Below are 26,194 nucleotides of genomic sequence, written 5' to 3'. Positions count from 1 at the left end.
TATGACACGTAATACCATAACCAGCCGCTTCAGAAATTATTTACGACAATTGAGTGTGATCTTAGAAAGATTAATTAGGTAAGTGCCTCAAAGAAGAGAGGATGTACGGGAAGTATATTTAATTGTTTCGCCATCACGAAGAATCAGTTATGCCTTCCTAAGCATCAGTTAATCAGGTGTATCCAGGAAAGATCTCTGCCAGATAAGAGTAGGAAGGATATGGCTCGGAGCCTATTAAAAAGAAGATTACGGGGAAGGTTCCGCTAAAACAACTCACAATTTTATTTTCCCACGAGACTGTAATTCCTCCCTATCCATTACTCGTTAATTCATCGTTTTGTTGTCACAGTTTCTTTGCACGCCTCCGACACGATCCAGCTCGCTTTTCTTGGCGGGGCGGGGGGGTGAAAAATCGAACTTCGAAAGCCCAAGGGAAATCGCGCCCGCCCGCCCGCCCGACGGGCTGCGCCGGCGGCACTGCCGCGGGCTGCCGCGGGCGGAGCTCGGCGGGGCGGCGGACGGGGCTCCCCGCCGCGGGCGGCGGCCCCAAGGGCGGGGGGGGGGGGGGGGGGCCGGGCCGGGCGCCACCTGCCCCCTCCCGGCGCGGCGCGGCGCGGCTCCCCGCCCGGCACACTCCACCCACCCGCGGCTATTTGGGCGTCCCTCGGCGGTCCGCCTCCATTTCCCCTCGCGGGCGACCCGAAGAGGTGACCCGGTTCCGGGCAGAGCGGGGAGGAGACGGCGGCCATGTCGCGGGCCCCCGCCGCGGCGGTGCGGCTGCTGGCGCTGCTGGTGAGTCCGGCCCCCGACGGAGCGCACCTGGCCGCGGGGCTCCCCCGGTACCGGGCCGGGGGGAAGGCGCTGCTTTGCCGCGGGCAGGCGGGGGGGCGGGGGGGCGGGGGGGGGGTGTTGCGCGGCGTTGCGCGGAGCTGTGCGGGAGGGAGGCGCGGGCGCGCCCCGCGGGCGCTGCGCGGGGAGCGGCAGCGGCCCCCGCCGGCCCCGGCGCTGCGCGGGGGGCTCGTGTGCGGCCGCGGGAGAGAGCTCTTCCCGTCGGGGCTTGGCAGCCCTCCCGGCGCCGGCTGCTTGTGGCTGGGAACGGGTTTTCTCCCTTTCTTTGGGAAATGGATAAAAGCAATCGCCGTTTGCTGTCCGAAAGCAGGTTAAGGTAGAAAAACCCGATAAGAACGGTATCTCGAATAGGTGGGGGGTTTGAGATTCCAGGAGGAACAGGAACGCAGTGAAGAGTTCGTATTGTTGCCGTCTTCATGTTCAACATGTTATCTGTACTAATAAATTGCATTTCCTTTTTGAAGGAATAGTGCCAGGAGGGAAGATGGATCATAAAGTATGATTTAATGGAAGTCTTTACTGCCTTAGAGAAATGATACCAAATTCTTAACAATCAAGACACTTCAGGCTTTCTCCTTCCCTGCCCTCACTCTTTTTTAGCCATCAGCCTTTAGACCTTCCATCCTATGAAATACCTTTTCAGGCTAAAAGCAAGGAGTAATTTTGTAACAAACTGAGACCAAAACGCCTGGTTTGTTTCATTTGGACTGATGCTTTCTAGCTGTTTCTAGATGTTTTACAGGAAGCTCTCCTTCATTTCTGCAGCATTGCTCTTTAGCTCTTCACTTTTCCAGGCTGGCAAAATGCCTGCGGAAGTCGGGCCGCCACCTCTCAGACAAAGGCGAGTGTGGAGGCAAGGCCATGGCTGCGCCAGGGAGCTGCCAAGTTGCTGGGCAGGATTCAGTAATGGCTTGTTGCATGGTCAGGCTGGCAGATGCTGTAAATGGGGACCTCGCTCCCTGAGCTCGAGATCCTGCAAAATCAGATTTGTTAGCTGGAGACCTGTTGCCTGATAACTTTAATGTAGACTTGTGGTTGGCCACAAGTCAGCCAGCAACAGTTAATCCTGTTCTTTGCAGCAAGCTCGGAGTTACGGTTTGGTTGGAAAATGTTTTATCCTCGTTTTGCCCAAAAGAGCAATGGGAAGCACGCGGAGTGCTACTTGTACAAAAGTTTTCACTGATACCTTCTGTAATACCTGAAGCCACACCATCGTCTGTTTTGGTGGGCTTGCACTGGCTCAGGATGCTGTTGGTTTTGCCTGAAGAAAAGAGGAAAATTATTTTTCTCAATCCTCATCATCCTCAGTCTCAGCTAAAGCTGGGGCAGGGTACGGTATACTAAGAGTGAACTCAGTTTGGTGCCTAAATGCCTCGTTGTCGTATAGAATATTAGAGCAAATAAAGCTGCCCTAGTTGGTTGATGTCGGGAGAGAGAGAGGCACTGCTGGGTTTTGCCTCTTTTGTTCGGTTGGGTTTCTGGTTTGTTTTTTTTCCCCTAATCTGGACAAAGCCATTCATGTGGCGGAAAGTCTAGTTGCTTGTTTGAGAGCATCAGGTTAGGGTCATTTATATCTTACGACATGCAAGGATGGCACTGGTAACTTCAAAACCTTAAGACACTACTGAAAAACAAAACCAGTCTAAAAGTAGTGTCTTCCCAAAGCGCCTTCTATCTTAGAAGCATCGACAACTACAAGTTCTTTCTCTCCCTGTTTTTCCTGGAAGTATCTCTTGGTCATCTGCGCTCCCTCCCTGCCTGCGGGCTGCATCCCTGTGTCTTCATCCCTGGGTACCTCGCAGAGGTCACGCAGCTTTCCCCACGTCCCTGCCTCCGACCCTTTTCCAGGGATGTCCGGGCATGCCAGACGGTAGTGCACCCGTAGGGTTGGGCTTGACTTGGTGTGTGTCCAGGACACACACCCAGAGCTGTGAGCCTGCCGGGCAGGCACGGCTATCAAGGATTATTAGACTGGGAGGTTCCTCGGCCATTTCTGAAGGGAATGGACATCACATCTTCAAGAGATGAAATCTTAGAACACTTCTACACGGGTAGCAAAACTTACTTTTTCTCTCAACGTCTTCTCAGATTGTACTTCCCTGAGGTTTGGGATGTTAGACTTAGGCTGAGTATGATGAAATTCAGCCCAGAATATATTAGATCACTATTGTAATGTCAGAGCCGGTAGCAGTTACTTTTCAAAATTCATAGAAACAAGTTACATTTAAAAAAAAAAAAAAACCCAACATGATGCTTAGTTTTAGAAAGAGCAAAGGTGAGATAATTCGAAGCAGCCTAGCTTCTATCGCCAGTAACATGTTGAAACATGGTAAAAATATTTATAAGCATCTGTGCATTGATTCAACAACTTAATATTGTTCCAAAAAGGGGGAAAAAAACAGTGCTATGGTGAGATATGAAAGCAGGTGAGAAATACATAAGATCTAGTATTTTATCCATCCTATTGAACTAAAGTGGTGTATTATATTGGACACCAGACATCAGAATAATGTGAATCTGCCCAGGAGAGACTAGAGGAAAGCAAAAAAGGCAATCTGAATTCAGGAAATCCTGTTTTATGATTCCTGAAGTGGGATTAAAGAACTGGGAACTGAGAAAAGAGAGTGGATAAGATGCATGGTAAGTTTTCAGATATATGAAGGGTAATTGTGAAGAAAAGGGAATTACACTGTTCGATGAGAGCATTATCAACATGGCAAAGAGGGAGAGTCGGTTTGAGATTAAGACATCTCATTGTAGGTGTTTGAGTTTCTGTTATGCTCAAGGGAGAGCAGTGGATGCAGAGTGCACCTATTTGGTTGGATCAAATTGTGCTTTTGAAGCGCATCTCCAAAGTGTGTGAATCTGATCCCTCCTGGGTGGAACTGCGCTGGGAGATGCGTCCATCTGCTCATGGGTGTTTGGTCTGTGGGACCAGGCTAACTCTAGTCTGAAGTAACAACCACAAAACGGGGGTTGTGTAGTGCTGGGTTCTCAGCAGCAACTGCTTTGCTCTACAAATCCTCTCGTATTGGGCATACAAAGTAGACATGGCTACAGTCAGTGGCGTCCAGAGAGAAATAGCAGATGTGGGCTGGTTTGGGGGCAAATTGAACTGCTCTCTGATGTCCTTGTCTGCATTGGCTGTATTTCTGTTGAGTACAACAAAAGTTTAGGCACTTTAGCGTTCATTTAGACACGTAAATTTGTGTGCCTTAATCTGAAACTGAATCTCATCCAAACAGCAATATGATCAACTTGCAAAGAGCTAAAAATCAGGATAATAAAATTAGGATAAAAATTAACAGACTTTTCCATCTGTAAGGTTAGCTAGGCACCGCCTTACACTAGCTAGTGAGGCCGTGGGACCTCCATCACTCGCTTTTAAGAACAGGTTAAACGGTTGTCAGGAAGCGCTTAGTGTAGTTCGTCTTGCCCCAGGGCCAGGAGATGGACTAGTAGATAATCTTGGATGGTCTCTTCTCTGCTTCTCTAAGTATGGAAGATCTCCACTTGCCCATTGTCTTCAACACCGAACTGACTCACAGAAAATGCGAGATCCAAATCTCCCGACACACAGTATACACGAAAGACCACATTTTAAGCACTTACTGTTTCACAGTGTAGCAAATACGGACACATACCTTCTTGCTTGCTCAGTCTGCATCTTTACGTTCTAAAACTAAGCTGTGTGATCAAAATCTGGCCTTTAGTCACTTCCTGACTATACATGAACATGGATTTGGGCAAGAGCAGCCTTGCACTCCCTATACACGGCAGTCACTCCCTTCTTTCCCCTGCCCTCTTGCCTACTCCTGCTGCTTTCCTGTAGTATTTCATTCCATTTCTATGACTTCAGGCCTCAGGTTTTCCACCTCATTTTCTGTAACCATCCAGTTTTCTTCTGACAATGCCTTCTCAGCTCTGTGTCATCAACAGGTATCATCAGTTGATGTCTATTTTTTGTGCCAAGGCTATGATCCACATCAAATGACAGACAGGGTTTTCCTACTTTTCCTAAGCCATTTAATAGAAGGCAGCTCTAGGATATTAAAAAAAAGGGAAATTCAGAATTCAGCACCTGTTGGATATGTGACTTTTCAGGTTTTCTTGAAGAAAATTTCCTTGAAAAGTGCTTTTCCCCTTTTTAAAATTTTTGGATTCTTTAAAAATTTTCCATAAAAATGTAAGATCCCTTTATATATTTGTTCCAAATGTATGTATGCATCTCGTAAATAAAATTGTCATTCTTAAATACCTTTTATTGATGTCTTAAAGTCCCTTATGAGATTGCCCGTGGACTACAGATTGAAAAGTACAAAAGCAAAAGTATTTTTACTGTCTTAGCAATGAAACAATGTTTTGAGGCTGCTTTGCAGCATTTGCAAACAAATTGATTTTTACTTTTAGTTATCTTAATGAAAGACTTTCTGTTTATAATGACTAATGGGATTTTCTCTGCTTTCTTGATATGCATCTCAGTGGAAGACCAGCTTAGTCTTGAACTTCAGACACTTTTGTTTATACTGTGGTTCTCAGGTTTCCAATGCAAGGAAGCTTCTCACCTTGTGCCTCTTGTCTCCATTCAGTATTGAGACAGAAACACTTTTCCCTTCAGTTTACCAGTCAGAACAAACAAGGGTGGTCACCACGACACCTTGACAACTATTCACCTTCCAAAAGAGTTGCCGCTTCTGTTGGAAAACCTTGACTATAAACCAGAATCTTCCTGTCACTCTTGCTGGTACAATCTCATTAATCATAAAAATAAGTTTTAAAAATCCGTATAACTAATAAAACCAAATGAGATTAAGAATATTCATGAAAACAATTTGGTCTAAGGTGTAAGATCCTGTAGCCCTCACAATGCATATCTGTTAGGGAACTTAGTGCTTGCTGACTTTTGTCTTCAGAATATATACATGGGGAAAATTGCCATTTGAAAAACAGTTTTGTTGTGCAAGTTGAAACAGCAGTCTGCTACATTGCTCAACACTGTCCACTGCATTGCTGCATTGTGTGGGAAAGGGATAACATCTTCAAAAAAAAAAAAGCTGTTATCAATGCAACAGTCAAGGCTGAGTCAGAGGGATGAATAGGGAGAGCCCAGTCAACAGTCTAGAAATCAGTCAAAGAGGATACAAAGAAATACTCCCGGACTTATTTCAGTAGGAAATCACCTTTCCTGAGCCTGCTTTGCCTTAGGCATTAGTATTAAAAAAAAAAAAAATCTCACCTAAGATGCAAAATGTGCGGTAGATGTAATAGTGCTGAGAACAATAAAAGTATTCTCTTCTCTACCTATGCAAAGCTCAAAAGCTCTATTTGTTCGTTTCACATTTTGTAATGACCTACTCGTCGTTGTTTCCCAATGCCTACGTTTTTGCACTGTTTGAGGGGTTTTGTTACTAGCGGAATCTTTGGTGCGTGCAGAGTGGACGTAAACACAGGGTCTCTGATAATTTGGTTGAGGCTCCAGTTCCTTCCAGCTAGTATGAGGCACCTGAGGTGTTTAAGGGCATACATACCTATCCTGGTGCATGAAGACGTGGGCAGTCCCCGTACTGGATGTTGGCATGTAACGTTTTGTCAGAGCAAGCATGATTTGCTTGCTAGCGTGCACGTGTCTCGGCCTTGTTTAATTAAGGTATGTATGTATGCCATTTATCCTCCCAGCAAGGTGCTCAGTAGAGAGCTGCTTCTGTCGGTTACACTTCAGCAGACGTTTTGATTAGTCCTTGGCTTTTAAACATTATTTCACCTGTTTTGTTCTCTGATGGGGTTGGTAACCCACCACAGCCTGTATAATCCATGATTTGCCCAGAAGAGGGATCTTCTCCAGGGTGCCGCTGGCAATCAACACTTCAATCAGTGGCAAATTCCCATCGTTTTGGAATACTGAAGCATTATTCAGGACTAAAAAATGGTTGTTTAAAAATTACTATGAAGTCTTCTTTTATTAAAAAAAAATATTAATTGCTTATTATCTGTTTCCCGCTGGGAGAAAAGTGCAAAACTTAATAATTATATAATTATAGTGTATGTTTTAAATGTGAATGGTTATGGGTAAATTTTTCAGAAGCTATTATGGGTAAGTAGTAAATATTAATTGATAGAGGTCAGATGCCCTCTTCCTTATGGCTTTGCTGTTCTTATGAGGGAAGTAATGTCAGTTAAGTTTTAGTACTGCTAAAGTGACATAGAATGAATAATGATTATCATAACTTCCCTTGCAGATCTGTTTGAATTATGGAAATGGACTCTATGTGAAGGTAGGAAATAATGGAAAACTGCTTTTCTTTATCAGTGCCTGAAGAAGGGTTCTCTGAGCAAAGTGTCAAAGGCATGCCTTACTTCAGTTGATAAATATCTTTATTTTTACCATTTTCTGAAACATGAAAACTGTGTAATGAGTAATGAAATGAAAGCCAAAATGTAAGTGAATAGATTCCTACATCCATCAAACTGAGTGGTGTTCTACTTCGAGAAACTTCCCCTAAAATATTAAGGTTTTAGATGTCTTTTTTTAGCTCTCTGTAAATGAAATAATTTTATGGAAGATGATAATTATGGAAACATTTCCAGATGTTAATTTGGAAGCCAACAGACACAATAGGGACTAAGCTGCACAGAAGGATGAAAGGTGTCATGCAGAGTGAGAATGAGGGGTAGTTGAGCCAGCATAGCAGAGGCAGTGAATGGGTTGAATAGAGGCCTCCTGTTTAATGTATTCTATATCTGAGAGAAGGTTGAGTACGAGGCGGTGTTAGTGGGATGGTAAACAGGGTAGTAAGGCAGAAATGGGGGTTTAAAACAGCCGTGGTGCCAAACTTCTTCCCACATCTGATGACAAGCACTTAAATCTTCCAGAACAGGTGCATTTTCACCAACCCCTGGTCATGGGAACTTGTTCATGTATTTAAAGCCCGTCTTACCTAATTCTGTTTTGATGACGAGACTAGTGTAGTTTTCCCCTTCAAACAACTTGAGTAATGTATAGCTCTTAGATTGTGGCTCGGAAGGCTAATGCTGCTGCATGATTTTGAAGTTACTAGCTATTGAAAGAGCAAAAACTATTCAGAAGTCTGGGCTACAGCAGCAATAAAGCATTCATCTGAAATGGCTAAATGTAATGCTGAAATTCAACCTTGTTTTTTCACAGGTTTATAATCGAAATGGCAGGAGTGGCGTGTTGTCGCATCCCAACAGCCTAGTCAGACAGAAGCGAGAATGGACAGTCCCTCCGGCTTTCATACGGGAAGAGGAGGACAATTCCTATAAAAATCCAATTGCTAGAGTAAGCCCAGAAGAGAGATAAATACAGAATACACATAAAAATAGAGGTGAAAATGTAAAATAAGGGTGTGGCTGCCCTAAACACATGCACAAGTACTTCTTGAATTCTAAAGGACTATTGAATGTCGATTGAAGATTGGCACATTTCCTTCTGTTTCCTTCCTTCAGCAGATGAGTTGCTCTTGCAGCCTGATTTGGCTCAGTCTCTCATCTTTTCCCAGCCACCAGTTTTCATAAAACTTTTGGGAATGCAGTGTCTTTGAGGTTTTTTCGCTCCGCCACCCGTATTCAGCTGTTGTTGAACATGGCAAGTGGGTCCCAAAACTGCTGGTGGTGATTGGGCAGAAGGGTGTACATGGAGCATGATTATGTATGCCTAATTTTTTAGGAAACAAAGCTAAAAATAACCAAGGTGTTATCCTTTGTGCAAGAGTGATATGCATTTGGTTCAGCATCAGTTTTGAAACCTGAATTCACCACACCTGTCACTTCTGCATATAAAGTAACTGCAGATGGTAGCAGGCTGTTACCCTCTGCTTGGGCTGCCCCTTGATGGTGATGCTGGCGCAATGCACATGTGCTTTTCCAGATGTTTCAGATATTTGCTGACATCAGAGGAAGGGTATAACCTCTAGTCTATGCAGCCTCTTCTACCCATTCCTCTCCAGGTCTGACCTTTCTTCCTCCACCCTATCACTTCCTCAGTCCTGGTCACACTCGCTGGCTTAGGTCTAATCTCCCTTAAAAAGTTGTCATATTTTATTTCCAGGCTTTGCTCAAGTAACTTCAGTCTCCCCTGCTCAACTCATTGTTCTAGACTGTCTTTTTTTTCCCTTGGTCTTTCTCCACATTTTATTTGCCCCCATCCGTTTGATCAGCCGGTTTCCCTCTTCCCTCACTCCAGCTTTTCACCTTACCACGGTGGTTTTCCAGCCTTTCCTTGCACTTGTATCCTATCCCACTGTCTTTGTCCAAGCAGTCCCAATTTTCTTCTCCCACAGACCTCTCCACTCCATCGTTCCCAACTGTTGTGCTGCCCATCATGTTCCTCATCTCCCTGCACGAGATCCTCAGACAGAACATGTAACTCTTCCTGCATTCATCTCAACATCTCCACACTCAAAGGAGTGCAGGAAAATATGTGTTTAATATTTATTCTTGTTTGTTCATTACAAAAACAGCAAAAATATTTTATTTGCATTTTTAAATGTGGTTTTATTTACCAAACACTATTTAATCCGTTATATTCCTGCTAGATACATTCTGATCTTGAAGATACAGGGGTAGTGGTGACTTATACTATATCTGGTCAAGGAGTAACAGAACCCCCTTATGGATTATTTGTTATCAACGGAAAGACTGGAGACCTGAATGTAACAGGAAGGGTTGACAGAGAAAAGACTCCAATGCTGTTTGTAAGTTGAATAGTAACTTTTTCCTTATAGGTGCCCTTCTATCCATTTTTTATTTATTTTGTTCACATGTGTTTGCTTCAGTTAGTTTTAATCCAGTTTCTGGATATTTGTGTGTGTATGTATGCTTATATTTATAAGCGTATTATATATGCTTATATAATGCTTACATTTTGTTATATATAGTGTATATATTTCTATATATTTCTGTTTTGCATGTGTATTTTTATATATTACAGTCACTCATTGTATTTGCTTATTGTTTCTATCTGTATTATTTCAGCTCAGAGGTCATGCGCTAGATAAGACTGGAGCAAAACTGGAAGAGCCAATAGATCTCCCGATTAAAATCGTGGATATAAATGACAATTTTCCAGTGTTCTCACATGAAGTTTTTGTTGGTTCAATTGAAGAATTAAGTGAAACAGGTAACGTTATTTTTAATTTTTTTTTTCCATTTAGCTTTTCCCAACACATGCAAGGGCACAAGTGAATATACTCTTGGCAGCAGCATATCTGCAGTAACAGGGATGCATTCTCTTGCTTGCGTAGGCCAGGTTATCCACGTGTATGCAAGTTTTTATTCAGGGCTAAGCTGTGTGGTGTGATGACGGGAAAGTGTCCACGTAAAGGCAACAGAGAACAACACTTCCTCTTATGGCATCTTTGGCTTGGTGTCAAAGCTACCACAAATCCAGGGACCAGAGTCCTTCAGCAGCAGTTGCAGGGGAAATGCAGTCTACCTTGTGACCTAGCAATCCCAGCCTATTTGGGAGGGACTCCACTCTGCCACGCTCATGAAAAGCCTTGCTTTATCTATGGGCTGGAGAGGTACTTCACCATTAAGTGCATATGGCCGTGACCTAACCCTCAAAGAACAAGTTAGTGGCAGTTTTCCTGTTGATGTCAGTAAACATAAGAGCAACAGATTTATTTCCCAGAAGATAAGAAAAGCTGGAGTAAAACAACCTAATAAATACCTGACATTGTGTCCCTTTCGATGCCACGATAATCTGAAGAAACAAATTACTGACCACCCGCTTGGGTGAGGTATTGAGCTCCTTCAGCTCTCTTTGAAGTCAGTAGCAGCCATATGGTAATTGCTTCTTTGCCGGAATCCCAGCTAATGTTCAAACTCAGGCACTGGACGCTGAGGTACACCCTTTCCCAGAGGACAAAATCCTGTGCCGTGAGTTGTAAGGGGATTGCACCATGGGGACCGACGTGTATTTTGAGTGAAGCTGTTGGAGGGCATCAATACAGAGCAATTGTTCTAATAATGTTCAGGTAGAGGAGTTAGTAGTGCTCCCTTTAGAATAATGTGTGAGGGAAATGCAGTTTGTTGTTCAAAAACTTTTTCTTTCTTCTCTGTATGATATCTACAGTTTTCTGTCAGAATTTTTGAGAGAATTCAACCTGTTCTGTGATTCTGGTGCATTGAATTCTATGAGTTACAGATGTATGGATACAATCTTTTTGCTTGCTAGAGGATATACTGTTAACATGTACTATTTGGATTTTAGGAATGCTTCTTCAGCTCTATTCATTAAATAAATAAAGGCAAGAGCATCAGAAAATTGTGCAGTGCATCTGACAGCAGTCTCTTAATCTGTGACATTACAGTAAAAATACTTGGCAGTGCATAGCAGTGTAAACTACTATATTTTGTTTGGTTTTTTCCAGGTACAATTGTAATGAGGATAAATGCAACAGATGCAGATGAACCAAATAACCTAAATTCCAAAATTGCTTTCAGGATCGTTTCCCAAAGCCCTAGCGCTGCGTTCAGTATGGATAAGGATACTGGCGAGGTTCGAGTAGCAAAAATAAACCTTGACAGAGAGGTAAAAAGACCCCTCCCATTTTTAATCTGTTAACAGCGGTCTTCTGATGCCTGTTGTGTCACCTGCCGGGTTGGAGAGCTGGCCCTCTTACCTTCCTTCACCTCCCTTAGCATTAAAGCCTTGTCTGGCTGATACATGTTTTTCAGGGATTGGGGCCGGGGGGGGGAGTGACGGGATCAAGGTTGTATTTCCCCGTCACCTCTCTAGCACAGCACCAGCCCGATGGCTGTTGCTTTCTGTCCCTCCCATGCAGACAGGGCAGCAGTTACATAAAGCAAGGGGTCATTTCTCTGTGCTGGAGAGCATATGGCAAAGACAAACCAGATCACCATCTGCAAAGCTGCTGACTGCATCCAGGTTTTTGTAGCCTGCTACGCAAATCACGGTGCAAAGAGTTAGGGTGGGTGCTGCTGTGAAACAGCATTGAAAGGCACACATTACCAGCAACTTTACCTGTGCTTGCATGAATTTTCACTGGCCAGCAGATGGTGATCTGGATGTTAGCTGTGCAGCTGAGGGCAACATCTCTGCCTCCAGCCCTGTCCCGACATGCAGGTCATGTCCCTATTTATGGCCACTGAAATTTTTTCATTTGCCATATAAGTACAGTCTAACTCTTTGTGGGGGAGATGCAAAATTCCTAAATCCTTTTCAAAGCCTCAGCTCTATTCCAGCAGAGCCTGTAGTTGTGTGTGAGATCTACTACTAGCTAGAGAGAAGAGGAGTTGTAATTGGCCACGAGAGGCATTACCAAAATCTAATAAAGATAATACAGAGGAGGAAAAATTTTTAGCTTGGTTTAAACGCTTTTTTCTTGTTGTGACAGGCACAAAGTAACTATTCTTTGGTGGTGGAAGCAAAAGACCGTGGTGGTGAATTAGGTGGGAATGCTGCAACATGTTCTTTGAAAATCAAGATTTTGGATGTCAATGACAATCTGCCTGTGGTTGACAGTCGTGCAGTAAGTACATTTATCACATTATTTGGCATGTTCCTACACCTGTCAGTATCCCATTGCTTAATACGAAGTTGTGCAAGCTTTCTTGCACTGGTGAAATGAGGTAAATCATGACATCTTTTTAAAGAAGGTTTTTTTTCAATTGCAGTTTGAAGGAAGCATTGAAGAAAACAGAGCAAATGTGGAAATTCTGCGAATAAAAGTATTTGACAAAGATGAAGAGTTTTCTGATAACTGGTTGGCGAACTTTTCATTTGTTTCTGGTAATGAAGGCGGCTTTTTTCGTATAGTAACAAATACCCAAACAAATGAAGGAATTTTGACTCTTGTGAAGGTTCGTATATTCTTTAGAGAGTCTTCTTTAAATATTAGAATAATTTATTGCCTTTAAGTTGACGTACAAATTATTTATATTCAGTCAGTATGTAAACTTAAATTTACATGGTGGACACTCCTCCTTTGGTATACTCTTTGTTGGTGTATTCAATAATTCTGTGCAAAATAATAATTTTGTCCAGGTTTACCATTTACATTCTGTGTGATCTCAAATATATCTAGTGGGGCAGAAGTCCCCAAACTCTCCTTGTCGTTGGGCAACAGTGCTAACAGATACGCTGTAAAATTGCCCATATTTTTTCTCTCCTTGCCGGTCTCAGTTTAAATTTCTTTATTTTCCGTGGCCACAGAAAATGTTGCAGGCAACACCTACTCCATGAGCCATGGGCTACAGACTATTTTATAAATTTCCATAAATTGAAATGATGAAAATATCTTCCATAAATTGAAATTTCTGTTTTATGAGTTTCACTCCCCTTTAGTCCACAAGAACTGAAGATGCATAGTGCCCTAAGTACCTCTTTTCTTTTTTTTTTTTCTGCTCTGGTTTCCCTATCTGAAAACTGATAATTGTAAAAAATTGATAAGCATTATTAAGTAAATCAATTGTTTTTAAAAAAAAAAAATTGGAAGAGCCAAGTAATATTGAGCACTGATTCACTGAAAGTAAGGACAGAATATGTGGGTAGGACCCATTGCACCTACCTTAAATTAGTTTAAATTCAATAATACAAAGACATACCTATGGTGCCATCCATTAAAAATAAGAAGAGTAATCTTCCTTATGTACTTTTAAAGAGTTGAAGCATTATGTATTGAGAGTAACATGTTAACCAACAGTTCTTCTGTGCACCGTAGCATCCTTATTATTTAATTAAGGATATTATTATTTAAATAAGGATGCTACAGTATTATTTAAATATTAAATGTATGATTGTTGTCTAGATATCAGATTCTGTCAAATTCTGAGTGATTTTTTTTTTTTTTTATTGCTCTAGGAACTGGATTATGAAAAAATGCAAAGCCTAAACTTGGGCATTGTTGTTACAAACAAAGCAGAGTTCCACAAGTCAATTAAACACAGTTATAAAGCACAAACAATTCCAATCAAAATTAATGTGATTAATGTGCGGGAAGGCCCTATATTCCCTGGTGGCACAAAAATTATTGAAGCAAGTGAGAAACTGCAGATAAGACAGATTATTGGACAGTATCAAGCCTATGATGAAGACACTGGAAAAATAGCAGAGAACATTATGTAAGAATCTTTTTATAACCATCATAACTGAGTACGTTAGAAATCACATCTTACTGTGAAAATGTGTATATTGAACTGAAATAATTTTAGAGGCAATCATTTTCTACTAGGCATAATTCACGCCTAAAACAACATCATCATCTTCAATATTCTATTATGCAGAAAATAGCTGACTTGAAAATCCTACTTGTTTGGTCATATATGGTGAGACATGAGTGTTTGTGCTGAAATTGTCCGTGCTTGCACGTTGTTTGTCATGCCTGTCTACTTTTGAGAGTAGATTTACGCATCTGACTTCATCGTCTGCAGAAACATTAGGAAGAAATACTCAGAAACATCTACCAATTGGACAGAAAGGGGTGTAAAGTAGATAAGTCTGCGTGTGTGTGTGTGTGTGTATTTAGATTTTGAATCGTAGCTCTTCAGATAAAATGCTGTTGATCCACTACCATGGCTTTTACAAATGGTGCAGACCGGCAGAGTTGCATACCCAACGGTGGACCCCTGTCCCCCACGCCTGTCATACAGTCTCTCCTGGGTGGCTGCTGCTCAGCTTTTGCTGGGAGCAGGGATGGAGGAAGAGGACCACAACCGGCAGCACAGCTCCCTCTCCTGCTCTGGTGTCACTCTCTGAGTTTACTTTTTATAATGCCTCCACACGTAAATCCTGGCTCTAGAGGGAAAAGTAGGTTTCAACATTCAGGGTAGGCTTAAAATCTTAGGTTTATAGTTGAAAGCAATTCCAGTGGCAGGAATGTCAGACCTCAGACCTAGGGATTTGGTCTCTGCTTTAGAAGAGTAAACATACTGTGAAGCTGCTTTTTCCGCTGATGGTTGTTTTCCTCATTATAAATGAGTACATCTTTATATGCAATTTTAATCAGATACATGAAAGGAAGAGATTCAGCAAACTGGATCACAATAGACTCAGTCACAGGTGAAATCCGACTTGCCAAAAACCTCGATTATGAGTCGTCTTATGTGGTAAATGGTACCTACACTATCACCATGTTGGGTGTAACTACTGGTAAGTTGAGAGGGTTTTGTTTTCACACTAATTGGTTTGTTTAGGGTTTAGTTTGCCTTTCTACAACTCTAGTTGGTTTTAACTTCCCTATCTCTAACTGCCTAAAAGTTAGGCGCCTAGTACAGTTTCCCATAGGCTCTGTATTTGAAGGAGAGACACAGGTAACTCGTTGAAATAGGATGAACCTTGGAATGGGTTCCCAAGGTGCCCGTTTCTCTGACTAGATGCAGGTGAACTTCTTGTAAAAGTTTTGCAAAGAACAAGTCTGATAGGAAGATCCCTTGTCAAGGTGGAAATTGCCAGTACCTCAGTATGCCAATCGACAGACTTCAGAGCCCTAAGTTTTCTTGAATGCTAAGCAAGAAAGACTCCCTGAACTTCTCGTGTATCCAGTTAAAATTCTTTTATAATCTGCATGTTATTGTGTAACCAAACACAGGAAATGCGTATTTTTTTTCTAAGTCAAAATAGTAAAGCAACTTGCAGTCAGAAGAACTTTGTCAATATGTTTATTAACATTAGGAATGAAATACTGCTCCCATAAGCCCCAGGGAGAGAGCTCTTTCAACTTATTTCAGCAATGTTTGTGTTTTGGAAAATGCTAAGTTTTTTTTATTTTAAGATTGTATTTTTGCACTTTTCAAATCAATTTGATTTTTCGTATTTTAAAATCTTAGATTCTCCTAAGAAAACGGTCACCGGCACAGTCATTATTCAAGTTAAAGATGAGAATGATAACTGCCCAGTTATTGTGAACCCTAAGCAGACTGTGTGTTCAGATGCAAAATTAGTTGATGTTACAGCTAATGATTTGGATGGTTACCCAAACAGTGATCCTTTCAGTTTTACTGTCATTGATGAGCCAGAAGGGACAGCAAAAAAATGGATAATTGCATCCAGAAATGGTAAGAAAATACATTTTTAATTACTTTCAGTTCTTTGGAGTCCTAGTGTTGTAATTTGTTAATTCTAGTCAAACTGACAGTTTGGCTGAACCAGACCAAAAAAAGCCATATATATGGAGTCAGGCATGAAGACATACCACTCGCGTTCCGCTCCCTTCTCTCTAATGGCTATAAAAGCACAGTCATGTCTTCTAGGGCCTGTCGCCTTCCCTCAGTTGGACCATCTTTGCCTACCTTGATGACCCATATGTGGTGACCAGGATTTCATGGGTAATGCTGGTATCAAGCCATTCCCATCTTTCCACAAAAAGCATGCAGGGATGGAGGATGCTTTTTGTTAAAACTGAGCTTGGAGCTATGGTTGTGTTACTGGCTGCAGTTGCTCTAACTTACAAATAAATAAATAAATCTGTCTGCACAGTGGGCCTTGAAAAGGGGAAATACAGTGTAACCTAAGATTGTCCAGCACGGTAGGATCAAAAATAAGTCAGAAATCAGAAATCATTTTAATGAGTATTTCAAAATGACATGAGCATTTTCTTCTTCCATTTCTGTGCATATAAGCCTGGGAAATGCGTGAAGGAAATGCTTCAGGTAGATTGAAGGCACCAGAAAACACTTTTTTCTTCTCAGACTCATTATTCTGTCCTCCGTAATCCTACAGCGTAACACTGCAAAGCAATCAGCAGAGGCATCCTAATGGCCAGGTTTAGGACCAAGAAGGAATCTTCTTACCTTTCCTCACCCTGCTTGCAGCCAGACTAGCACTAATTGTAGGGATCACAGCTTTCCCAAATAGGGTGGCGTTCCCCAGCTGGGAACATCACCTGGGCATCTCTTGCCTAGTTGTGTCCTTGACATGACACGGCCGCAGGAGCAGGTGGTATGTTGGCTCCCCCATCTCTGCCTGTGGCCTGCAACAGATTAATCTTCTAAAGACTGAAGCTGGTTTTTTTGTGAATTCAGCCTTTAGCTATCCAGATGACATGAAGTTTAGCACTATATAGACGGTTGGGCTGTCTTCCGTGGTAAGTCTCTGCTGGTATGAAACTCTTCGCAATTATCTGAGACTGCAAGTGAGCACGGCTGCTTTGTTACCAGCATGAATTACTTGATAAAAATAAGAGCACATACGCTGTAGCAGCAGCTAATTAAACTTAATTCCATTTCATTGGCTGGACTTAACTGGAAGGGGCTTGTTAGCAGGCTGTGAAGGTTTTATTTCCCTTAGTTTACAGGAGTCAACTTTCTCCCCACTCATTTCTTGTTTGTCTTTTCTTTTTCTGCCTCAGGCACCAGCATACAGCTGGTACCACAACACCTGAAGCTGGGCATAACTGAAGTTCCCATCCTCATAAAGGATTTCCAAGGGTTCAGTTGTACTCGAGCACAGTCTCTGCAACTGACTGTTTGTGAGTGTGTGGATGGCAGCGCATGCAAAGAGAGAGTTATTGGCGCTAAGTCTGTGGGTCTGGGACCAGGAGCAGTTGCGCTAATCATCTTGGCGTTTTTACTTTTGCTGCGTAAGTAATTGTTTCATATTAACCTGTTTCTCATATTAATTGTTTCTCATAAGCTGGACATGAGCCAGCAATGTGTGCTCGCAGCCCAGAAGGCCAGCCTGGGCTGCATCCAAAGAAGCGTGGCCAGCAGGTCGAGGGAGGGGATTCTGCCCCTCTACTCTGCTCTGGTGAGACCCCACCTGGAGTACTGCGTCCAGCTCTGGAGCCCTCAGCATAAGAAAGACACGGACCTGTTGGAATGGGTCTAGAAGAGGGTCACGAAAATGGTCAGGGGGCTGGAACACCTCTCCTATGAAGAAAGGCTGAGAGAGTTGGGGTTGTTCAGCCTGGAGAAGAGAAGGCTTCAAGGAGACCTTATTGCAGCCTATCAGTACTTAAAGGGGGCTTATAAAAAAGATGGCAGCAAACTCTTTAGCAGGGCCTGTTGTGACAGGACAAGGGGGAATGGCTTTAAACTAAAGGGGGGTAGATATAGACTAGATCTAAGGAAGAAATTTTTTACGCTGAGGGTGGTGAAACACTGGCACAGGTTGCCCAGCGAGGTGGTGGATGCCCCATCCCTGGAAACATTCAAGGTCAGGTTGGACGGGGCTCTGAGCAACCTGATCTAGTTGAAGATGTCCCTGCCCATGGCTGGGGAGTTGGACTAGATGACCTTCAGAGGTCCCTTCCAACCCAAACTATTCTATGATTCTATGATTATCTCAGAAGCACTGTATATATGGTCTGCAAGGCATCAGGAAAGAAACAGTCCGGCTCCCAGATTTTATCATCTTGATACATTCTGTGTAGCTCCTAGTCTGTGTGCAGTCATGGCAAATCCCCAACTAATTTTGGTAACATCAGCATTTTATCCTCAAAGGATTTCAAGCTGTGCACTTTAAAATTAATATGTACAGCTTTAATATTTCTTTATGGCACTGTAAATAACAGGTGGGGAAGAAGTAAGGAATCCTTTCGGTGTTTCCCACACCCTCCCCATGTGAACCCTAACTCTTCCCACTCAAACCACAGTGCTCCCTCTCTTGTCCCTCACTGCAGACTCGGGTCTGGTGCCTTGCTCTGAGCAGCACATGATGTTGTTCTTTGGTGAGACAAAATAGAAGCTCAGAAATAAGAGAAGAATGCTTGTAGTCAGGGTATGGCCATGTGTACCAGTGCTGCATTTAAAATGGCAATAGTTTATTGCTTTTATTAGTAGCAATCTAGCTGTGGCAAAATGAAGTTCATGCCATGCGAATACACTCTGCTCCTGAAACTGGATTGTTTTGAGTTCCCCAGGCAACGCTTTAGATGTGTCACAGGAGTGGTGAGGTGGAATTTACATGACACCATGTCATTATCTAGTAGTAAAAGAACAGGAGTTAGAAATGCTGAAGTTGTACAGTGATATTTAGGGCTTGGTTTTGTATTTGAGCTCTTCGATAGAAGTATAGCTATACACATGCAAGGTCATCTGCGGGATTGAGGCCCTGACAGGTTAATTGTCAGTTTACTCTCTAGGAAACCATCCTGGCATATGTTTCTAGGAAATACCTTGAATATTTGGGAACGCGTCTTCAGTCTTCATCAGCCCTCATACTGATCACTAGCTCACTGAAGATACATTTCGGTATGAGAGCTGACCAAACTTCGGTGCTGGCTGTTAGCATGCTTTGACCCTAATCATCACATAGTTAATGGCAAACATCTATTTCCCCATAGTTATTCCACTGTTACTGCTGCTGTGTCCCTGCGGCTCGGGAGCAAAGGGATTTGCTGCGATACCGGACTACAGCGAAGCAATGTTGCATCAATGGAACAGCGAAGGGGCAGCTCCTGAGGAGAAGGCATGTATCCCTAATAGCATTTCTCTTTGATTTCTATCCAAGTGTTCAGTTTGGCACTTGGTGTCTCTTCCACATTATGGGCTGATGTTTCAGGGCTGTACAGCAGATTTTAACAGCACATGAACATTAATTAAAATTAACCCTGTGAGGCTCAGTGAAGGATGCATGGAAGATTAATTCCACCAGCAGCTCTAGAAACACGAGCCATAGTGTATGAATCCCAAAGTAAAGGGGAAGCAATCAAGCAAATGTTGACAGTATCTGAGCAGGAGATAGTGTGGGAAAAGCACTGATGCTGTAAAGAGTGAAGCATTTGCATTTGCAAGCCTGGAATGTTCTGCACCCCTTTGGGAGCATGGTAAAGCAGCAAAAGAGTGAGTTATAAAGCTTAGCTTCTAGTTTAAAGTTTCAGGTTGCATTTTAAATTACTTCCCTGTGTATTTGCCTTCTTCAACAGAGTAAATTCTTAAAAAAAAAAAAAAAGGGCAGAAAAAAGTGCAAATCTGCAGAGGGAACGGCGAATGCCGAGAGAAGTTTGCCCTTTCTTGTTATGCTATAAAACCCAGTTTTCAAAAAAAAGGGCATGACGCTGGCATGCTTTTGCACAATAACAAAGAAACAGAAGTAAGGTAAAAGACTTTGATTTAGGGCCAATGCTCACACCAAATTCTTGATAAAAGACAATTAACAGGGAAGCCAAACTGCTAGAAAAGAAGAAAGGGCCAGGCAGCACCATAGAGAGGGCAGGCAGTGCACACTCCCCCACTTTGTGTCTGGGGAAAGCTGGGCGGAGTCTGTCTTGGAACAGCTGAACTCCCTGGAGTTTTGCCAGCCTTTTTTGTTGGTTTTTTTTTTCCTGCTTTCACTCCCAATGCTTTGAGTTTCAAGAAAACAATGATCTATGGAAACATTTCCATGATCCTCCTTGGGAACGCAGTTGTGGAAGCTGCACCCTATTTCAGGAGGCCCTTTTGCAGCAACATGTGTAAGTGCAAATTCAAACAAGTCATAAGACGGCACCCTCCCAGGTCCCACCCAGCCCCGCTGCTGGTTTGGTGAGTTCCATGTGCTAGACAGCGCAGCTTTCACATCGCATCGTAATTTGTGTTATTTATGTAGCCAGTGCTAAGCCTCATCCCACCCACTGCGCTGGGGAACTCGAGAGGAGCAACCAGCGGAGCAGCAACAGCAGCGACAGCAGCAGCAGGAATGAGCGGAGAGGAAACTGCAGCAGGAGGAGGCAGCTCTGTCTCCCATGTAGGAGAGCATCGCAACACTATTACCAAGGAAAGATGGGAAGAGCAAAGACATCTCCTTTCTGGTGCTGAATATGGAGCCATGGCAGTTGGAGGGACTGAAGGCATGGCAGGTGTACAAGGCAAGACAGTGGTGGCCACAGGAGGAGTCCTGGTGGGAGCAGCAGGAGCCATGAATGAAGAATTTTTAAGAGACTACTTCAATGACGTAAGCATATGACCCACAAATAACAGTATTTTGATATTTACACTTAGCGTCGTGAAATGCTGTTCCTGTTATCACAAACACAGATAATCAGATATGTGTATATATAAACAGTCCTGATACCATGGCCAATGTTGTGTGCATGTGGAGTTGGGGGCATTAAGGATTTTTGGATTAGGCTCACGTGTGGGACTTAGAGCATGACAATGCTCAGTCTTGTAGCACTGGGTGCTTACAAGGTCTCCCACAATGAAACCCTTCTCTCGAGGGAGGTACTTGGGAATGGGATCCAGAATATTCAGCAATGACGAAGGAGCCCCTTGCCCAGGAAGAAGCCATGAGAAAGACTATGTGATATAAATCTCAGGGATTTAAGCACATTAAATTGGCCTGTAGGGAGGTACCTATGACTCACCATGAGTCACAGCTACAAACTTTATAGTGGAGCAGGTTTTTGAAAGATAAGCCATAGATGTCAAAGGGTAGAGGGTGGGTCTGCATTTTCAAAGTAGCTGATGAAGTAAGTGGTGCTGAACTTGCCTCTTTGCCCAGTAGCCTGGGTAAAGGGCCATTCATCAGAAGTCTATGAGGCACATGTTGCAATCCCCTTTCTGACTTTTTTTTTTTTGGTGACCTAACCATTGACCAATAGGCTATTTCTACTCATTGCAGCTATTCCTTTTTGCATAATGCACATCATTAGTCCTTAGGCTGGTGAGCTCCTTATAGTGCAAGTTTCACTTCCGTATGCCGCGGAGTGTATGGATTGTCCACCACCTGTACAAATAAAACATACTTCACACCCTACAGCTGGCTGATGATGGGGTTCTGCAGGGGAGTAGCTGTGCAGCTTTGAATCACCACCTCAGGCCAGGGAAGGATTTGAGCTTAAGACACTTGTATGTCTCCTGAGTGCTCTAGCTACTGGTCTTCTGGATGAACAGACGCAACAGTAGCAATTCTGCTTTCCTTACGCTCTTTGCAATTCCTGATATTAAGATATACTTTAAGCAGAGCTGCCTGCTGAAGTCCTGCAGGAGGGCTTCGTAAAGGTCATACTAGAGTAACCTTTACAACTTGTGGGAGGTTAAAATATCTCAGATTACAGGAAAGAAAAAAAAAAGACAAGTTACCAAACCAAATAGTTTCAGATGTGTGCTGATTTTTGTAGAAGCATCTGAGGTAATATGCCTACTTCCAGGATCAAATGCAGATAAACATACAGAGTCAATTTGGGTCTGGATATATACCACATTACACAGATGCCTGAGCTAATATAGACTCCAAAACTTCAAATGTGGCACAAAAGTGGTTCTGAGCACAAGCCAGCAACCATATTAGGTAAAGCTGGTTCAACAGGCCCAGAGGATTTGGCTGTCTTCACTCCTGGAACTGGAGCTGGTGCAAGCGTGTACATGGATATTTGTGCTAGCGCTGGCAGCAACTCCATTGCAGACGCTGCTTTCAGACTGAGCTGGCCCTGGAAGCGCTATAGTCAGAACCTGTGAGCCCTCCTTGTTGCAAAGTGGCCTGCATAGAGCCTAAAAATTTATATGCTGGACTACGTTCCCATACTTGTCAAGCCATTTAACTCTGTGATTTGTTCGCTGTTGAGCTCCTTGGGTGTGATCCTGCAGGCTATGCTAGTGAAAAGGGCCATGGCAGGTGATGACATGTCAGCATGTACTCATTAAACCTATGTTCAAATGTTAGGTTACTCTCAAGCATGGTTTTGGCACTCTCCCACAAATACCTCGTTACAGGTGAAGTTCATTCACTGAACCAAAATAAAAGCAATCTGTTTATGAGGATGGAGTGGTATCACAAATGGCACAATTCCTGGTAGGAATAGCAGCAGGTGGTGATAGCACCCAAGGTTTTCCATTAAATTTCAGATTTTTCCTCTCATCAAGTGTACTGTCAAGTTCAGACTAACTTCAAAAAAGCAAAAAGCACTTTTAGGTACCACCCTTGTTTGGTTGACGGTTTCTGTGGGTTCAGTTAAATTTTCTTATTTTAACCTTTTTGACCAAGCATTCCTGATTTTCAGATTTACTACGTTTAGAGCTGACATTAATGAACTTTTGCTTCCTTTTGTTTTCTGTCTGTAGAAAGCTGTCTCTTTTGCGGATGAAGATGAAGCCCAAGCTGCAAACGACTGTCTCCTGGTTTATTCCCAGGGAGAGTCAGGCTCCCCCCATGGCTCCATCGGCTGCTGCAGCTTTATTGAGGGTGATCTTGATGACCACTTTCTTGATGATTTAGGAGACAAATTTAAGACTCTAGCAGAAATATGCATAGGCAGACACATCAACATGAAAGATGGCAGCTCCAGGAATGAATCAGGTTTTGGTCTTAATGACACAAAGTCGCTGTTCTTAGGTCAGCAAAATGCTTCCAGCTCTAAACAAGCCTTTGCCTCGGGCAGCTGCTTCCAGCCCGCCCCACCAGTGCACGTGGGCGGTGGCACAGGAGAAGACACCGTGTCTGAGGAGGTGGTCACGGAAACAACCTTTGCATCCCTCTCTGGGCAGCACAACGCCCGGCCCCTTCCCACGGCCCATGCGGAGACCAGTTTCACCATGACAGAAACATCCTACTCTGCGGGGGCTCCGGCCCACTCAGCCACTGTCTTTCTAGACCCCCAGTTTAAGGAGAACGTAGTGGTGACAGAGAGAGTGCTGGCACCCATGTCGAGCTTGCAGGGTATGATGGAAATCCCCGACTTGCCACATGGAAATAATGTGGTGGTTACGGAGAGGATGGTGAAGTCGGAGGGCACCGGCCCAGGAGCCCTGACGGTTCAGGATCTCCCCGACTCCCAGTATGTCGTGGTGAGGGAGCGGGAGAGGGTGCTTGTGCCTGCTGCAGAGCAGGGCTCGCTCAGCTCCCCCACTTTGGCAGAGGGGCACAGTGTGGTGGTGAATGAAAGGGTGGTGACAGCCTCAGGGACGCAGAGCAGAGCTGAACAGGCGGCGGGTGCCGGCTCGGGAAGGCAAGAGCACGTGTTGATCACAGACTCCCTGCTTAACCAGGTGGGCTCCAACTTAGAGGGGTTGCCTCCTGCCAGCGCCACACTGAGCAAGTCTTCCAGGGTCACCAAATACAGCACGGTGCAGTACACTCACTCATAGCCTGGCCCCTTGCAGGGGTGGTGGTGTCCGGCACTCTTGTGTCAGTGTGCGTCTCGCCTCGGGTATTTTCTTGAGACCTGTATTTGCTGGAGTTTTCAGAATGACATGGACTCGCTTGTGGTAGTTTGTATAAATAAGGATTATGACCAAGAAGCTGTTAAGGAAATCTGCTGTTGTTATTAGGCAACATTGGCAGCAATGCTTTTGAAGTGGAAAGATGTGGGAAATACATTTTTTTTTTCCTTGTTTGCTATTTTTGTAATTGCTTTTTATTATTCAGTTACTGTAATAATACCACATAACCACAGCTGCATAATTATGGGAAAGCAGAAAAAGAAGTTTAAAATCTAGTGATGGATAGTAGTGTGCAAAGCACAAGTTAGGTTTCTGAACTGCTGTTTAGTGTATCTGCTGAAGTCCTCCCTAAGGGGCATCAGTTTCTCATTGCGTGTTTGCCATCTACTACCTTGTGGGCCGGGGCAGCTCTGCTGGAGCTGCAGCTGCAGATCCCTGCACCTTGGTGAATTGCTAAGAAATCTCTCCTTCCTGAGAAGCCTAGACCACCAAAGCCAGTATGTCCTCAGGGCAGTGGTGTGTTGATCTCCTGGAAGGATGTCACAACTTCAGGTTATCAGCATCTGTACCTTAAGCAATCAATACTTGTATATTAGCACAGGGGTTAAAGAGAGCAAGTAGCAAAAAAGCTGAGAACTGCAATTTTTTTGGTACCTCGATGTAAGAACTCCATTACTTGGTATGGGTCTAGGCTGACATGGACAAGTAAGCATTTGCATCGTATAGATTTTTCACTGGCTCCTAACTGGTCCTTTAATAATGTATGAGAAACAGCCAAAACTTACCTTAGCTTTAGAGCCAGAGATTCAGTCAGTGGCTTTGCTAGCGAAGTTTATGGCCCTTAAGACATCTGTAGGATCTGATTTACAAGTGCAATTGGCTCAGTGATTTTAATTCTGTCTGTGAACTCACAGATACAAGCACAGAAATGCAGCCTGATGTGTGTGTGTGTGAGGTTCTGCTGGCTCTGGTACCAGAGCTCGGGTGGCCTGTGTAATGCCATGTAATGGCAGCTTTCCTTAGCTCCGACGAGACAAGAGAAAGCTCCCTATAATTCTGCAACGCTTAAAACTACTTTTCTTTCCATTAAGTTTATGTGGTAAAAGCAGAAGAGAGTACTGCATACTTGTTTGGCACTATGTATATATGCACATATAAATATTTATTTGTATGCAGATTGAAACATTTTAAAGTGAATTTTATAGCCATACACTCCGCATGTTTTGTCAGAGTAGAAAGAAGCATTTTAGATTAGGTATTGGTACCATGTTTATCTCATACCTGTAAAATCAGCAAAGCGGGTCATATGGTAATGCAAAGCCCGGGCACCTGCAGAGCTTTCTGGTTGCCTTCATCTCTCCTGGAGTTTTTCTGCAGCTGCAGTGTTATGTTTTCCACTGATATGTTTTGCCTTTGACTAGAAATGCTTTCGGCGTATTTGATTTTACTGGTAAGGATGTAAAAGTTGATTCAAAAACATAAACATAAAAAGTAGGAACTATGGCTGTGCTCAACAGGGTGCATCTTGACAGATGGGCCGTTACATTAAGTGGAGGAGTACTTCCAAGCAAATCAAACTACTCGCTTGCTTGGACCTGTTGGTTATTTATCTCTTAAACTTCATTTTTTTTAAAATACATGTATTTACTTTTAAGCAAGCGTGCAGTTTTACGTGGTCACCATTTTTTCCTGCGGTTAGAGGGAGTGAACTTATTTCTGACTTTTTAATACAGTATTTCTGTGGTTTTATGCAATGTTAAAATAAAGAGCTCTACTGTATTTTTTTTATTCTTCATTCAGTTTTAAGACAGCTACCCCGGTGAAAACACTGACTTTCCTACTGCAAATAAAAAGTTTAAATATAGAATGAGGATTGGGATTTCCCAGACAGCCTGAAGGAATATCTGAAAGATACAGATGTAATAAAAGTTGGTGTCCTGCTAACTTACAGATTGTGAAAAAAATGTGAATTCTGCCTGCTGGTTAAGCGTACTAAATTCTGTAAGAACTTGATGCAAGGCAACAGCATCCCATCCACAGATTTACTGGGTTTTGAGTCAAACTCTTCTAATCAGTTTATACTTCCAAACAAGAAGGCATAAAATATTGTCTCAGTTTTACAGTTGTTAAAACATATAGTCGTTAACATCCAGAAGAGAATGTAAGAGTCAGGACTGTGTCATGGAAATCCTGACTTCCCTGTGTATTGTTTATATATAAACTTTTAGCACAGATTTGCTGGTGCTGTAAAGAATCTATTTGAATAAATTCGTCAAGAGTGAATCTC

General features: G+C 43.1%; 1 protein-coding gene across 1 annotated transcript; it reads left to right on the top strand.

Annotated features, from left to right (window-relative positions):
• The first annotated feature begins 722 nt into the window (after nucleotides 1-722).
• On the top strand, nucleotides 723-26,194 carry LOC143156395 (desmoglein-2-like). The gene is made up of 15 exons (XM_076329793.1): nucleotides 723-792; nucleotides 7,086-7,121; nucleotides 8,012-8,146; nucleotides 9,402-9,560; nucleotides 9,841-9,985; nucleotides 11,241-11,401; nucleotides 12,228-12,362; nucleotides 12,508-12,693; nucleotides 13,694-13,953; nucleotides 14,838-14,980; nucleotides 15,658-15,885; nucleotides 17,178-17,408; nucleotides 19,113-19,237; nucleotides 20,357-20,701; nucleotides 22,810-26,194. Exons 1-15 carry the CDS (start codon nucleotides 748-750, stop codon nucleotides 23,830-23,832), a joined length of 3,357 nt encoding a protein of 1,118 aa, XP_076185908.1. The 5' UTR covers nucleotides 723-747; the 3' UTR covers nucleotides 23,833-26,194.

This window comes from Aptenodytes patagonicus, chromosome 2 (assembly GCF_965638725.1).
Source record: "Aptenodytes patagonicus chromosome 2, bAptPat1.pri.cur, whole genome shotgun sequence".
Lineage (NCBI taxonomy): Eukaryota > Metazoa > Chordata > Aves > Sphenisciformes > Spheniscidae > Aptenodytes > Aptenodytes patagonicus.
The sequence above is the reverse complement of the archived record's forward strand: the minus strand, read 5'-3'. Positions and strand labels throughout refer to the sequence as shown.